General features: G+C 36.7%; 1 protein-coding gene across 1 annotated transcript in view; it reads right to left on the bottom strand.

The window, feature by feature from the left end:
- LOC311607222 (uncharacterized protein) overlaps nucleotides 1–17,532 on the bottom strand; it is a 120,934-nt gene that overhangs the window by 78,031 nt on the left and 25,371 nt on the right. Inside the window, exon 3 of the mRNA XM_084798904.1 lies at nucleotides 2,980–3,414. Coding sequence (XP_084655030.1) covers nucleotides 2,980–3,414 — 435 coding nt within the window. The remainder of the gene's footprint in view (nucleotides 1–2,979; nucleotides 3,415–17,532) is intronic.

The following is a 17,532-nucleotide window of genomic DNA, read 5'->3' as shown; positions in this document are numbered from 1 at the left end:
AAATAAATGCATCATGACCTTACAAAATTACTGAGTTATGAGATGGTACCCTAGAATAGTTTGAAGACATCTTAAGAGAATTTTAGACTCACCAAGATAAGAAAGATGTTTTCTTCAAGTTTGCCAAATACAAATAGTCAAAACCCTATGAATGTAACATTTACATAATTTCTGATTGTTTCGTGGTTCTTCTTGCTGTAGGTAGTTTATTGTATATATGTGTAATAATTAAATGTATATGTAAAAAATAAAAAATAATAAAAAAGAAATGCATCAAATAAGCCACAATTTTCAAAAATAGTGATATTTATATATTTCATTTTGGCTATAATTATTTTTGATTTCTAGATAGCAATCTACATACCATGCTGAACAGTTGTGCTCTCCCATTTTAGCCAGAATGTTATAAATGCTTCATTTTTCTATTGTTAAGCAGCTGCAATTTATCCAAATTAGAGCAGATTACATTATTAATGTGTGTGTGTGTGTGTGTGTGTGTGTGTGTGTGTGTGTGTGTGTGTGCACATAAAACTTTTCTACATTTGGCCACTATTTAAACTAATTATCCTAGGTATATGACCTGAATAGTTATATTAAAATCAACAATGAGTGAACATTTTGTTGCTTTGTCAAGTTTATGAAGCTAAAATGAATAGCACTATAAAATAATTCAGTTTCTTGTCATCCAACTAAAGAGCATTACCAAAGTACAAGCAAAAAGGATCACACCTATAGGAAAATCATGTGATAAAGAAGACCTTTAAATCATAACTCAGTGTGTTTCTGTGGTTAGGAGAGATCTTCTACTTTCAACACATCCCTACAATGTAGCGTCCTATCATTTATTGCCGTTAAATCAATCGGTCATTTGATGTTTTAAGGAAGCATAGACTGTTACATAAGACCTAACAGGAGAACTAGGAGCAAAGGCTGTAGAGAGAGCTCAGGGAGTTCTCAGCCTTCCTAAGGCTATGATTATTTAACACAGGTCCTGTTGTAGTGACCTGCAACCATAAAATTAGTTTGGTGGCAACTTCATTACTGCAGTTTTGCTACTGTTATGAGTCATAACATAAATATTGAAGTGCAAGATATCTGATACGCAATCGCCGAGGGATTGAGATGCTGAGAACTGCAGTAGTAGATCGCCTGCCACAGAAGCACAGGAGCCTCTGCGTGCCTGCTTCTAATTCAGAGTCGCAGACAGGCAGATCCCAGTGACCACTGACCTCATTAGCAAGCTCCTGGCCTCTGAGGGACCCTGTCTCAGAAGACATGGTAGACAACTCCTGAGGAGTGACACCCAAGCTAGACTCCCGTGATCCATACATGTGAGTACAGACGTGCACATGTATCCACACACGTGATCGTGCATGTACACATATATATAAAAAAGTAAAAGAGAAAAATAAGAACAGATATTAGCAAAAATTATTTTGTCACAGATTTTATTTTTATAGTGCACTCAATGGAGTCTAATTATGCATAAGCAAGAGTGGGATTGCAGCATCGTGACAAATATCTTCAGGTAAACCTCAAAAAACAAAGAACGGGCTTTACTTCTGGATGAGACACAATTCCTTGTGCTCGTTATTAACTCAGTTCCATTGCAATTTGTCTTTTCTACAGGCCTTACCATGTGATTTTTTTTTAAAATAAAAGCTCAAGAATAGGTGTTTTATTCGACCTTGGAAGTAGAAAATGTCATAGTTCACAACACTGCTTCCCCTATTTTCTGTCTTTGATTAAGGATCTCTTTAACTCATAGAGTCATTTCACATGTGGCACATAAGCAACGATAATCAACACTGAATGGTCATCAAACAGGACACAAACCCCAACCTCAGTGTTTAGTAACATGAGAATATTATACATACTTTCCCATGATTAAAACATTAAAGTAATAGTTTAAAACATTTACATTTGAGGGGTCAAATGTTATTCTGATTCAGAAGCAAATTACAGCTTCGTGGGTGAAAATCTAAGTCACTGTGGTTTCAAAGTCTTTATTCGTTTCATCTCATATCATTACTGATAAGTTTTATGGGACACCACAGCATTTTGCCCTAAATTGTTCCCTTGGCATACTCCAAGTTTGTTATTCAGAAAAATGGCTGACTTCTGCAGACAGACATGACCCTCGGAAAATGTCCTTTAGTAAAAACAAGCTCATATCTATCTACATTAGTAAATAGAAGGTGGGGCAGTCCTCACTTGTAGCCTCCATCTGCCTACTGAAAAATTTTTTCATGGACTCAGGGTCTGACACCTGTCTTGGGAAGAGTTGACCACAGACATTAATCTGATGACTTTTAAATAGAAGACTTTTCCTATGTAACAGACCATGACTAAGTATCCCCTGTCAGCCTAGGATGCCTCATTGCTACATCTTTGCCAGTATTCTTGACCCTTTCCTGTGTCCTTTTAGCAGTCAACATGCTATTTAAAGTTCAGTTCTTAAGTCCTTCTTTGAGCTTCTGCCTGTGTGACTTCCATGCTTAAACACCTTAAATTTTGTTTTCTGTTAATCTATTGCCATTTTTCTTTCCACAGACAAAACTTAAAGAAAACCTCAAAACAAAAATAAAAAAAAAAATTCAAATGTTCCCTCACAGCCCCTCCTAATTTTGATACCATTGTTTGATGTTTGAGACACAACCAATACAAAGAAATTTTCTTGCTTCTAAGGAACTCATAACCTACTTGTGCAAACCAGGCACACATACACAGAACCACCAACATAAGAGGATGTATCAGAATTGATTTTGTAGGAGTGCAATGGGGTCAAGTCTCCATTGACACAGACTATAAAGAAGTCCATAATAGGAGATGCCAAGCTCCAAAGCTCCTATAAGACTCATACAGCTGGCTTTGGTATAGATGAAAGAATAAAAATCCACTATATATTCAGGACTAAATGTCAGCCTAGGCAAACCTCTAGATTTGCTGACTATAATCCTGAATTTGATGGCTTCTTACCTTTTGGACATATTCAACTGGTCCTGCTGGGTTAATTCCACTCTTCGGAGTCTCAAAAATACTCCTCAGCTCATCCAGGGCAATGGAAAAACGTTCAATCCTGCGCCGGCCAGTCAGGGAATCTTCCTTCAGTACTTCCGGCTGGCCGCAGTCCCTGAGTTTGTCACTCTGGTCCTCTGGACCTCCGCCTTCAGGCTCTCCACTCAACACCTCTTCCCTGGTCATGTAGGACAGATGTGGTGGATCTGGAGGGCCAAATGCTGAGAGCGCCTCTCCTTCAGGTTCAGGCAAGTAGCTTTCCTTAAGCTGGAAGATCTTGCACCTACTACCTCCAGGGTAATTCTCACTTCTCTGGTAATCACTGGACTCCCATTTCTGCCTCAGGATATTCAATGACCCTTTCTGTATGGGGAAAGCAGATGGCTCCAGGTTGTCCTGAAATGTCAAAAGTTCCTTCATTATAAGTGTGCCCAGATGTCAGTTGTGTTCAAACACAGTGGTCAAGAAACTTGACTTGCAGGCACAGTGCCTCGACAGCCACAGTTCATATAGATTAACAGGCATAGTTAGCATAGACACAGCCAGGTGATCATAAAGAGACAAGAATAACATCAGGAAGACACAATTTCCTTCTTTCTTCTATGCAAAACAAGCCTTGTCAATTCACCATTGAATAAATTGTGAGAAAAGGGTCATTTGTGAAAGAGGCAGTCAAGTAGAAGGAGATGTTTCCCATGTATAATGGTATAATATTTCCTTTCATTTATTGGCCTTTGTAAACCTTATTTCTGAAAGTAGTAGACCAATAGTTTATTGTTATTAAGACTTGGATGTAAGACAAACACTTGGATAATTGCTTTACATATATACCCATTTTGTTCCCCAAATTATTCCATATAAATTAACTGATACTATTAGTGTGTTATAGGTATATAATTTGTATTGATTAATTTGCTTAGGACCTCAGTGGCCAAACCTGAATTTGAAATTTATATGCATAATCTGAACCTGCTCCTGATACCACTGAGATTAATGTTACTTTCAAGGTTTTTAAATTTCTCATTGTGACGCTCATTTGAACAGGACTTTGTTTCAGAGTTTTATGGTGAATAGAAAGAAATTCAAATGAAAAAATATATTCTTACCATAAAAATGCAGAGGCTTTCATGCACATGTAGGAGATAAATTACGGTCAGCAAGAGTTACAAGCTACCATGAATTCTGTCATTTAAGTATAAATAGCTTTTTTCCAACCTAGATTCTGCATTGCAAATTTGAGAGCTTTTAAAAATAAATTTTGCTCTTGAAAGATCTTGCCTTTTCCTGTAAAAGTGTCAGCAAAGTGGTATACAATACCATTTAGAGTAAGCTTTGGAAGTATCTCAAAAAGTCATCTAACTTAATGGCTATGGATTTCTTTGGATGCTGGTCTCATTTTGGGAAAAACTTAATGTATGCGACTAAATGCACACATTAGATTAGTAAATGTATATAGAAGAAACAAACTTTGTTTTTATTAAGTAATATATTATCTTACTATGTAAAAAGCTTGGTAACAGTTTATGTTTTGCTTTCCTTCATATGAAATACAGTTTGCTAGGCACTAGATGTATCTAAGGATGAGTTTGTGATTCTGGCACTGCTGCATAGCTTTATACATATAACAGATCTCTGTGTCTTAGGAAGGCATCACTAAAGTTGCCACCTTGAAAAAGCTTCATTGGATAAATGAAATGATGCTTATAAAACATCAGATAGTATGACTCAGCTTTCTTTTACCAAACCTTTCCTATCTTTCCCTTCCCCTACTCTTTCCAGCCTGTGGTAAACACTGCTCTACAATCATTTTCTGGCAGGACAACATTTTGATTGATCATCTCTTTTCAATATTCAATTGTGTAGTAAATTTTCATGGTTACTAATGCTACTGAATATTAGGAATACCTGGCTTTGCATGGTTTCATAGCAGAGAGGCAATGAACATTTCAGAAGATAGATATGTGTAATTTGAATTGTATAAATGTATGCATGCAACATTACATGGTTGCCCAAGAGAGTATGTTATATTATATTATTTGATATTTAATTAACCTCTGCAAACCTCTAGAAAATTGTGTATTATACTCCTCCATGGAGTTATTAATTCCTGTCATTAACTGTAACTCAAGTTTTGATAAATTTTTATTTTAATTACTTAAGTATTTATATTGTTTATGAGCTCCCTATATTTCAATGCTTGGAAAAAGAGATGTTTAAAGTTGTGGATTCTTAGAGTAAAATAGATTGGAAATTTGGGCTACAAAATATCACTAACTAATACATTTGTGTTAGTCACTACTAAGTGTCTGAATAACACATTGGCACCATGCAAGACCTGGATATCTGTCTCAGAAACTAACCATTGAATGTCACGACTTCTACTAACAAGATCTGCAATTTTGTGTCTTGTCTGTCAATAAGTAAGTGGTGGAAAGCATTTTATTAACATGTGGTTTTGTAAGACAGTGTCACAGCTGGTAGAAGTAAACATATATGGTCATTTACTATAATGATTACTTCTGGTTTAAACTTGTACAGTTAGGAAGAGAAAGCCATCTGTGTCACAAATGAATTGGAACCACTCGTTAGGACTGATTCTCTGTTTGTTATCTTCTTGGAGTTTTATTTTATTGTGTGTTGTTTTCCTGTTCATTGTGAAGGGAGATTCTTTACATGGCTGGGAAAAATCTGAAAAAGTCATGGGTAACAATGAACTGTGTGACTCTGATACCAGGAGTGAGATTGTTCCTGTATGTTAGCAGTTGGTCAGACAGGCACTAGAGGCCCCTCAAACATTGTAGCCTCTTGCCATTTCTTTTGGTTACCCAGAAACCCTAGGAGATAAACCATACTACAGAAGACAGTATACACCTTGGTTGCTTAAACTGGAACTGAAGTGGAAACGTCCTCACTGCCTGGTAGCTTTCATGGTTCTGGAAGTTGCTAGGCAGGATGCTGAGACAAAAGAGTATCGGTGGTCATAAACAGTTGTAAGGCTGATAAGGAGTTTTATTTTCATGTGATAACAAATCTTCATCTAAGACTTGCAATGAGGGCATTCTGTGATTATGCTCCTCCTGGAAGGGAGGAAATATCCCTGCACACCTTATTTACATGAGAGGACACATCTCCATAACCATTACCCATTGGTAATGGAGGCTTCCATGTCTTGGTGATCTCAGCTGAAGCCACATGAAAAACAGTATTAAAAATTGTTTCCTCTGTTTAGTTATACAGGGATGCCAAATGATCAAAATGGGGATTCTGAATCCTCTGACTAGCACTGATGCGGCACCCCTCTAGGGAGTATAGGAGTCTGGCTTTCATCCTGGGTAATTAAGAGACAAACACAGATCTTCAGCTCACTTTTGCGAGAAGCTGAATAAGATGTTGGTTCTGAAAACCTTTTGTCTAGACAGACAGTGCAACCCCAATCACCAATTGCTCATCACATGCTCTTCCTATAATCAATGCATGAATTCTATGATCATTTCCATGTACATGATAGATCTTCTTTTATCCCAGTTCTAGCATTTTATTAACTTTTTCTATTTATCATATTGTGTGGCATCTATTGGATGCAGACTAACACAATTCTCTCATTCAGTAAGAGAAGTTGGTTCTCTAGTATCAAAAGTAGGTCATGATGACCTTTGTTGCTGGACTTGTCAATAATAACTCATGATAGTGCCTCCGTATTGCTGATTATGTTCAAGTGTGAATTAAAATTAAAAAAATCTGTCATCCCAGGTCCCTGATAATGGAATTACAAGTACTGCAGAGGGCAGCACATCTCACATTTGCTCTACTGGACACTAGTATTAAACACTGTTATTCAGAAAGCAATATAAAACAGATTACATGGAAAAATGAGTTTAAGACACTTAACATACCCATCCAAGAAAGATATAAGGTACACATCCTTGCAAATGTTATGAAAAGTCCTCCAAAAACTGAGAAGTCTGAGTATTCCAAAGTTATTCTAAACTTATTAGGTCAGATATCACTTAAGTACATTCTCTATCTTATTCTGTCTTCTATCAGAGCCATTTAGATAAGTATTAATGGAAATCTAACCCCACCAATTATAAAAAGCAAGTCTCAGTGTCCTGTATATATATATATATATATATATATATATACATTGTATATATATATATATAATTCATCTTACTTAGTCATGAATTTAATGTTCTCTAAGTGGAAAATATGTTAATCATTATTATATTCAACAATTTTAAGTAGTTTTATTTTAGTAATGTCTAGACATTATAAAGATCATGTTGTAAATTGTAACTTATGCGTAAAATAAGAAAGCTTTGTTTTTTTTCTTTTTTATTAATTTATTCATATTACATCTCAATTGTTAGCTCTTCCCCTGTTTCCTCCCATTCTTCCCTCCCTCCCACTTCCCCCCTCCTCCCCTCCCCTATGTCTGCGACTGAGGGAGACCTCCTCCCCCTATATATGCTCTTAGAATATCGAGTCTCTTCTTGGTAACTTGCTATCCTTCCTCCGAGTGCCTTCAGGCCTCCCCATCCAGGGAACGTGGTCAGAAAAGGGGCACCAGAGTTTGTGTGAGAGTCAGATCTCACTCTCCACTCAACGGTGGAGAATATCATGTTCGTCGGCTAGGTCTTGGTAGGGGTTTGAAGTTTACTGCCTATATTCTCCTTGGCTGGTGCCTTAGTTTGAGGAGGACCCCAGGACCCAAATCTGCCTGTCATAAAGTTCTTCCTGTAGGTTTCCAGGACCCTGTGGGTCCTACTATTTCCCTATTCTTCCATGCTACTTCCTAAAGTCTCAATAGGATGTCCTCTCCTCTGACCCACTTTCTTGGTAAGTAAAGTTTTTCATGGTTCGTATCCCTTGGACTAGTGTTTTGATATAAGCGAGTATATACCATTTGCTCTTTTTGCTTCTGGGTGAACTCACTCATTATGATAATTTCTAGATCAATCCATTTGTCCACAAATTTTGGGAATTCCTTGTTTTTAATAGCTGAGTAGTATAATGGGACCTCATGAGGCTGAGAAGCTTCTGTAAGGCAGGAGACACTGTCAGTATAACAAAATGACAGCCTACAGACTGGGAAAAGATCTTCACCAACCCTACATCTGACAAAGGTTTAATATCCAAAATATATAAAGAATTCAAGAAATTAAACACCACCAAACCACATAACCCAATCAAGAAATGGGGCTCAGAACTAAACAGAGAATTCTCAACAGAGGAATATTGAATGGCTGAGAAACACTTAAAGAAATGCTCAACCTCCTTAGTCATCAGGGAAATGCAAATAAAAATGACTCTGAGATTCTATCTTACACCCATCAGAATGTATAAAATAAAAAACTCAAGTGACACAACATGCTGGCGAGGATGTGGAGAGAGAGGAACACTCCTTCATTGCTGATGGGAATGCAAACTAGTACAGCCACTTTGGAAATGTATCTGGTTCTATCTCAGAAAACTGAGAACAAGGCTTCCTCAAGACCCAGCTATTCTACTCCCTGGAATATACCCAGAAAATGCCCTACCACACAACAGGGATATATGCTCAACCATATTCATAGCTGCTTTATACATGATAGCCAGAACATGGAAATAGCCTAAGTGTCCCTCAGTAGAAGAATGGACTGAGAAACTGTGGTACATTTACACTATGGAATACTACTCAGCTATTAAAAACAAGAAAGCTTTGTTAATAGCCCAGAACTGTTTGGCTTCATGTACAGAGGGAAAAGGCTGAATATATATAGATAAGGTCCTCTGTCTCTCTCTCTCTCTCTGTCTCTCTCTCTGTGTCTCTCTCTCTCTCTCTCTCTCTCTGTCTCTCTTTTTGTCTCTGTCTCTGTCTCTGTCTCTGTCTCTCTCTCTCTCTCTCTCTCTCTCTCTCTCTCTCTCTGTGTGTGTGTGTGTGTGTGTGTGTGTGTGTGTGTGTGTGTGTGTGTGTGTGTGAAATAGAGATGCAGGGTAGGGAGAGAGGGAGAGAGGAGATGAGGATCTGGTAGGATACTCTTTTCTAAAAGTAGCCAGTTCCTGATAACATCCCTTTGTTTTGTTACTCTGGAACATGGAAAGAGTCGCATGATTTCCTTCTCTCCATCCACTGACTTGCTGTTGTTTGTTGTGAGGCCTATTTGTCATTTTATCCAGTCAGCCATGTCAACAGGGATCAAGAACTAGGAGTCAGGAGTTATGGATTTAAACTGTCTTTGTCAAGTGCAAACGTCCCCACTAAGCTACAAATACACAGGTCAAGTCATTGAGCCTGAGCATTAACCAAGGTAGACTGATGTGGTATGAAAATAGACATATCCATCTACTAACATGCCTGATGTTCTTATTGCAGTAGAAATACCTGTTTCTTATAGTATCACACAAAAAATACATACAATGTTTTGATTCTAAGTAAATGAACCCTTTAACTTTCTTCTCTTCCACCCTCATTCTGCCTTCTTTCTTTAAAAAATTGCATATTTATTTATGTGTATAGCTGCTTGCCCGCATGTAAACTTGTGTCCAATGTTCCTGGTATTCTTGGATTTCATAAAACTATGTGAACATTCCTTTGTCTTCTGATTTTCTGGCATTTATCAGATATGCTTTTGTTTTTATTTCAGAGTATGGCCCATTTAGAGATGCATTTCGGATTCCTCACCACTTTCATAGATCACTATTTAATCTTAATTACAATGCTGCCTTCACTGGACAGAGGATAACAATTGTAATTTCACACTTGTTTAGATAGCTATTTTATTATTTCCCTGGCATGCAAGATTCTGAATGTAGGGATCATGTCAGTTTCTGTTTAAAGGTTTATCTTTGGTTTATAACACAGTACCTGCAATGATATTGGAACTCACTGTAAAGATTTAATGAATGGGTAAAGCTGCATATTTAGATTTGTACACAAGTCATCGACAATATCTGGAAGCATTTTTCCTATGCTAGATCAAGGGTGCAAAACAAGAGTCTCTTGAAATTAGTATAATATCAGTAGATCTTTGGAGAAGCCAATTAAATACATTTCCAATAAGCATCTGATGTGACTTTGAGAATGTTGTTTTGGAATGAAAATGACAGTGATGACTCATATTGATGTACAGAGACATAATCTGTCAAGATTTGGGAAATACACATGAGCCTGCACTCACATTAGGATTGCAAGCACTGCGTGTTGTGTTGCTGCCAAGTGATTGACTGTCCTCTGAGAAAGAAGAGCAGGTCTTCAGAGGAACAATTTTAAGTATGAAAAGAATATCCTATTGTGTAACCACAGGGCCCGGGATTAGAGACTAGATTCATCCCGGTAGTCTACACATTGTAATATATATAATTTTAAGAGTTATCTCCTGACTCAGTTTTAATTCTGAGCTTATTTTTAACCATAATTTTCCTGGCAAGCTGAGACATATTGCATGACACGAAGACAATAATGCTTTTGTTTGTCATCTTACCATTTTGTATAAAAAATAAATTAAGTTTTTGAATAGAGAAAAATTACCAAGAGCTTTCTCTATCCACTGAAGCTCCTAAAGTCAAATTTGAAGCAACCTTTCTTAATAGTCTCATATATATGATATACCAAGACTTCTTCCAAGTCATAACTTGTATGTCTTGTATTTAAAGACAGGTTTTTGTTTTACTTGTCCATTAATACTGAGTTTACACATTGAAAGCACATGTATTTATCAACTGAAACACATTTTAAAACCTCAGAAATATATAATTGTCACAATGTTATAGTGTGTGAAGTTTTAAACAGCATGATTAATGTCAAGAATAGCAAAATTCTGGGGTTTGAGAGATGACTCAGTGGTTAAGAGTTCTTGCTACTCTCCCTGACTTCCCAACTACTATTTCCAGCACCCATATTAAGTACCTCATAACTGTCCTTAACTACAATTCCATAAGATCTGATGCCCTCTTCTGGCACTGCAAGTACCTACTGATATGTACATATTACAGACAAAAATTTCAAAGTCCTGAATCATTTATTAAGCTGCATTCCAAAATAAGAATACAAACACTAAAACACTAGTTTAGTGAAAATCTTTTCTTCATATATGCAAATTTATCTGTTAGCTATTTACAATCATTAATCATGAAAAGAATTCCAGAGGTTCAAACGATGGGGTTATTTAATAAACTATGTCCTAGGTAGACATTCAGTGAATCCTGGCGCCAAGGCTAAGCAAGATGGCTCAGAGGTTAAGAGGCTGGATGTTTTTTCAGAGGACCCAAGCTTAATTCCCAGCACTCACAGTAGGTGACACATAATCACCCATAACTCCAGCTCCAGGAAAATCTAACACTGTCTTCTGGTTGCTATAGTTACCTGGAAATTTCTGACACATATAGATTAAGCACACATACACACACACACACACATGAATAAATAAATAAATAAAATATTTTATAGGGAATTTCTGTGGCAGTTAGAAATATTAATTATAAAGATAACACAAAAACATTGCAATAAATATATGGATATTAAAGAAAAAAGGCTTACAAAGAGATGTATTTCACTATTTTAAAACATACACATATATTTAAGAACTGAAAGAATTTAAAAAAATGATTTTATGTGTGTTGGTCATTTGGATTTAAGGTAGTTTATTTTCCTGTACAAAAAATTTAAAAGTGTAAACACTGATACCCACACATTGGTTTAAACTGACTTCTTATGTGCAGAGAAAAGACATTTAAGAATTATTCATTTTTTCCCTGTGTATTTTTAAATTTCCCACCAGTCACTATAATATTTATAGCATCAAATTCCAATATTCTCACTTTTCACTAAGCAGAGAATGACCACCGAAGGTAACTTAAGCCCAAGAGTCAGTTTACTGTGGCCACGTCTGTTTTAAGTTACAGTGCTAGCAAACTCTCTGGAACCTGCACGGGCTGCTCCCTTCCCTTCCGGTGATAATGAATACGTTTATTCATATTGCTTCTATGAAATGATACCTGGGGCTGATGGCAACTGGTAGAAATTTTGTTGCTCTGAGCATGTGGTACTCTATGGAGAAGCCCCAGTCTAAGCGCACACCAGAGGAAGGATGCACAGCAGAGCTGCAGGAACTTGGGAAATGACTGCCACATGTCTGCTGTGGGCACACAGGAGACCAGCATTTGATAAAGTTTGCAGGAAACCCCCCTCTGAGGCAGATAGGGAGAGGGCCTTGGGAGGCTGTCAAACTGTTTCACTCTCAGCAATAATTTAAAATTGGCTTTGAAAAAGAGCATGCTGCAGTGTCCGGATTGCCTGCCTGGGCTGTTTGTAGAATAATTTCAATTATAAATCAATTTGCTTTTATTTTCCCTGAAAGAACAAGAAATGTCTCTTTTTGTTCTCATTGTTGCCACTGGTTTCTGTGTACTCCCTCCTTTCACAGCACATATAGATCAGACCATCTCTCAAGAAGCCCCTTAAATATTACTGTAATTACAGTTTTCAGATATCTAATTTACAGTTTTTTAATTAAAAATCTTAATGGCCACTAAAATCTCTGGATGCTTTTATACAAATGAAAGATCTATCAATTTGAGAATCAACAGCATCAGAGTGCTCTGAAGGCTCTCATTGGGTAGACCTTTTCACTTTGATAACTGCAGCTGTGTATCTGCAAGAGAAAACTATTTTTGCAATAGAATTCTAACCTCTTTAAAAATGCCAACCGGTGGTCCTAAACAGTGGCGGCTGGTAAGAAGCTTGAGAGGCACATCGGCATTAGCACGCTGCAGTTTCAAACTATGAAACAAAAGGTTTCCAACAACCTGCAAAATTTATGGTGTCATTAAGCCACACTCTCTGCCAACAAAGGCTTCCGTCTCATGGATGCAGAAAGCAAGGAAAGGTTATGGAAAGACACCAACCCAACACCTTTCAACAAGGCTAAGGACCCAAACGTAACCTTGGAATATTAGTGTAAGTTATTTTCTGACATTTTGTTTGCATTTCCTATTATCAGTTGCTCAGGATTTTATTGTGACTGGGAAGTCTTCTCAGATAACAGCATTTTATTTTTCAAAGAAAAGAATTCTAAAGGCAGCCACTAACAACAATGGTCAAAGATAAATAGCTGATCTGTGGAGAGAGAAAACTTTTATGCATTTTTGGCAGACAGTAGTTGAACATTTACCTGACAAGAATGTGAGAGAAAGGAATTAAGTGTTTCAAGGACATTTCCAGTATTAAAAATAAATTAAATATTTAAAACTAATATTGTAAATTCCACCTGGTTTTCTGACTTTTCTAAGTTCAGCAAGACAGATGTTCTAGGGTTTTTTTTTCCCCCGCTAAAAGTGTATCTCCTAGCGCATCCCTCATTTGCTTCTAATAAGATGTATGAATAATTCATACACATGAAGGAAAAGACAGGAACAGTGCATTTGTTTGTTTTACTTTCTTTTATCTCCCCATTCACATTTATTAAGGGAATTGGCTAAGGCACCTTGCTACAACAATTCATTAAAACAATTTATGGAGTAACATTTAAAATAATCTTATCTTACCTCCATGTCCTTCTCTGTCAAGTTTTAAGTCCAGTAACTCGGGAACCAAAGTCAGTTATCCATTGAAGAAAAACACAAATTTAACAGTTCTTTAACCCGCTGATGCCATCTAACTAATGGACATCAAGTGTGATGGACATACGTCGGTCGGTAGCAGTCACAAGACACCAAATCTGTCATAGGCAGCCCAGGGAGCTACATTATTCAGTGAGTCATGGAAGAGAGAAGTGCACCCTCGACCATAACCCCTGCCTACACTGGATACTCAGCTTACACACATACCAAGCACAGGCTGATTGAAGCAGCTTTTGTTTCTAATTTCTGTACAGCAAGAAGCAATCGTCACTAAAAGGAGCCATTTGCTCATCTTGAGAATCTCTCCGTGTGGTGCGGACAATTCATATTTAATAAAATAAGATATTTGTTAAGTGTTTCCCAGATGATTCCCAGCAGGATGAGTATAAAACAAAATAAATGAAAAGCAACCCCCCCAAAAAAAACTCCCAACAATAATAAAAAAACAAAAACAAACTTTAATTTAGAGCAAAACTGATGTCCTATCTCTTGGAAAACTTCTATTGCTCTCACTTAGAGAGAACAGCTGTAGGTAAATAGTTTGATTTTTTCAGGATTGTAAGTATGACTCTCAAGGTCAGTGACAAAAAGAGTGACAATATTCTAGGGATTGATATGGAAATGTTCCTAAAGATAAACAGGACAAACTCCAACTTATAGGATTTGAAGTCTAGTCAGATACCCTGTTCTTTGTTGTACACAAGCATCACCTGAAATATGAACTGCATATTCTTGTGGTCCAACCTGGTGCATTTTAGATTCAACAGGCTTGGAATGTACTGGGTCTACCTTAAGCAATATAGGGAATTCCAATGTCTAGCACCAGTGAATGCTGCAATTAAAGAAACACACTGACATAAAGATAACTGAACTGAAGAAGATAAATAAATGTCCATTAGTTCAGTAGCACTCCTTGCTTAAAGACTACCATGCTATCATAATTAAATGCTTATAAACTACATATAAAAGAAGACATAAGTTTGAGCAAGGTCTTAGGAAAAATGAGAAACTTGTTTCAGTGGAGAATGGAAATCAGAGTAATTTATCTAGAGAAGAACATGGAAAATCGTCAACTAACTAAACATAGGGCAAAATATCATATACCCCAGAAATCCTATTTCTTACTTCTTTGCAACTTGAAAATTGAAATTAAGTTCTAAAATATATATCTATACATTTGCTGCAGCATTTCTTATAATAACCAAATTTTCAAAATCCCAAGTGTCTATGGATGGATGTGTAGACAATATCAGGCTGTCCCGATTTTTTTCTAGTACATATATGTATATGTAAACAGTCTCCCTAGCAACCACTAGCAGAGAACACGATGCTCACTGAGCATTGTATTTCTGAGCCATGGCAAAACTACATAGCAAACTACTGGTTTATGTCGTTTGCTAAAAAGTTATTTGTCCCTATCTTCAATCTATCTTAAGTAATTGGGTTGGTGATATTCTACTCAGAATAAGATTTCTTCTTCTTTTTTTTTTAACATAAAAGAATTCAATGTGATAAATACATTTAATGCGATACCTTAGCTCATAAATGTTTAAACAATGTATTTCGTGCATAAGCAGAACCATACATTATGCAATTAAATAAGAACTTTATTCACTCTTCAAATTATTATATATCTGAAGTCTGATTTGAGAGCTTAAATTGATGGGTGGTTTTGATATGCCTTTTGAAAAATACGAGTGTTATATAAAGACTACACACTGGGGCAATTAATATAATTTGGTCACATTCAGAGCTTCGGATTCTCATGTGTTCTAATGCTTTGCAAGAATTTAGTAAACTATTGGTAGAAAACAATGAATGCAACAGAGTTTAGTTTAAACGAGGTTTATCCATTCAGTAGTTTTAGAAAAAAAAAGTAGTAATTGTCTTAGTGTGTTTATTATTTCTGCCCTCAGAATGTGAGAAGAGTGGCAGTATGTGAATTACTGGCCCTGTCATCATCATCCTGTTAAAAACTTATGGAAATGCAACAATAGAAACCCAGTTTGCATGCATCTGTCAAAAAAGGTTAGCAGATAAAATTTCTTTGGCATTGTGACAAATGATGCCAGCCAAATAAACTTAATTTCCATCTAGGATAGAGTGACAATAACAGTGGCCCCAGGGAACTTTGCAGATAAAAATATATCCGTGCTCTGTCATGAGGCAGAGGTAATTTCATGTGATGCAAACAGAAAATTCAGCTTTATGGCATCTTATCCCTTTAAGAGCTTCTATTAATTAAACTGTACTTAATACACCTGCAAATGAGGCTCAGTTAGAGAATTGGACAGATATGGAGGCCCATTAGATGTAAAGATGACAGTGCCATACATTAAGTTGTGGCAGAAGCAATTTCGTATTGATTTTTCTTATGAAAATGTTATTGTGAAAACCAAGTCATCACAACAACATGCCTTGCAAGACTCACGTTCTTCTGCTTGACTTTATTCTTGTTCGTTGAATTACAGAAGTTAAATCAAAGATGCATTGTGGGAAAAAGGTGTGAGAAAGTATAATATCCCTGCGATGCTACAATAGTACTATTGCTACAGAACTGTGGAGATCTGGAGACAACGGAAATAGAGGAGGTAATTGCAATGAAATCAGATCTGCCATCTACTTAATGAATCAGTTTAGTTATGTGTCATCCATTCCTGGCCCTAAACGTTTCCTCCCACAAGACGAGTTGAGTACACACCCCCTCATCTACAAAGTCTCAAGACATAAACCATGACGAAAACACGGTGACCAAAGCTAGATGTTGACATTTTAAAATAAATGTTAGTAGCTCCTAAGCAGGAAGTCAGAAATATGAAGTAGTATTAAAATATCAAACAGCTTAGCCAAGGAAAAGACTTAATTTGAAACAAAATGGCAAGGAGCTGTACTAGGTATTGAGAGTGTTTAGAAAGAGTTAGCAGGGCCTGGGTCCGTGTGTTGTCGTTCTGTAATAGACATTTACGTTCTGAAAAGTAGGAGACATGGGTGGAGACAGCAAAATTTGAAAAAAAAATAGTATGCACAAGACAGAAATAGATGATTTCTCTAGACAGCAGCTGAGAAAAAGGTTTCATTTTACATACTAGAGCTGATTAATTTGTATGTGCGGCCTTTAGGAGTTGCACTAGGCTTGCCCTAACACTGGTCTCTTCATAGGAGACTCATAGCTATAAAGACTTCTCAGGTTGGTGGAAGTGGAAGATTGTCCTTGCTCCTATAATGAGTAACATCACATGTGTATATCAGAGCCTAAGTACAGTATTTACATCTTACTGCAGAATGAATCAATAGCCAAGAACTATTCTTGTGCATCTCTTGGCTAGGCTTTGTCCTCTTTATTAAGCCTTATATTAAATACTTTGTGCATTTGCTGCTATGTATATTTGAGCGGGGGGGGGGGGGGAGGAGGAATTGAATGAAGAAGTCTACACTCTAAAGTACATCATGTACAATTAATCTCTTTTATGAAAGTGCCTTAAATGACCCATTTTTATAGCAGTGCCTTTAAAACTGTTAACCTAACAGTTATTTTGACTCCTCGACTTAACTTCTTGGAAAATGCATTCATAAAATGGATTCTCCATACTACACTGGTACATTCTGAGAGGAGGCTCACATTTCCTTTATTTATTTGTTTATTTATTTATTTATTTATTTATTTTGACATACACTAGTTGAGAACCAACTTGTTTTGGAAAAAGGCCTCTGTCAGTTAAATAAATCCTGTGTACTCTTAGATTCCCAGGATCAAAGAACCCTATACAGGAGTTTCCACCTATCATGCAATAAAGTTTTGGTGTTTTGGTGATGTGCTATGGAGGTATACATCTGACCTTTCTATTGGTTCAGATTTGAACATTTTTATTTTATCAGACTTTTGTTTTGTTTTATGTCTCTGAGTATTTTGTTATG

The sequence above is a fragment of the Acomys minous genome, assembly GCF_964271855.1.
Source record: "Acomys minous genome assembly, chromosome: 10".
Taxonomy (NCBI): Eukaryota; Metazoa; Chordata; class Mammalia; order Rodentia; family Muridae; genus Acomys; species Acomys minous.
This window is presented reverse-complemented; position numbering and strand designations above follow the sequence as displayed.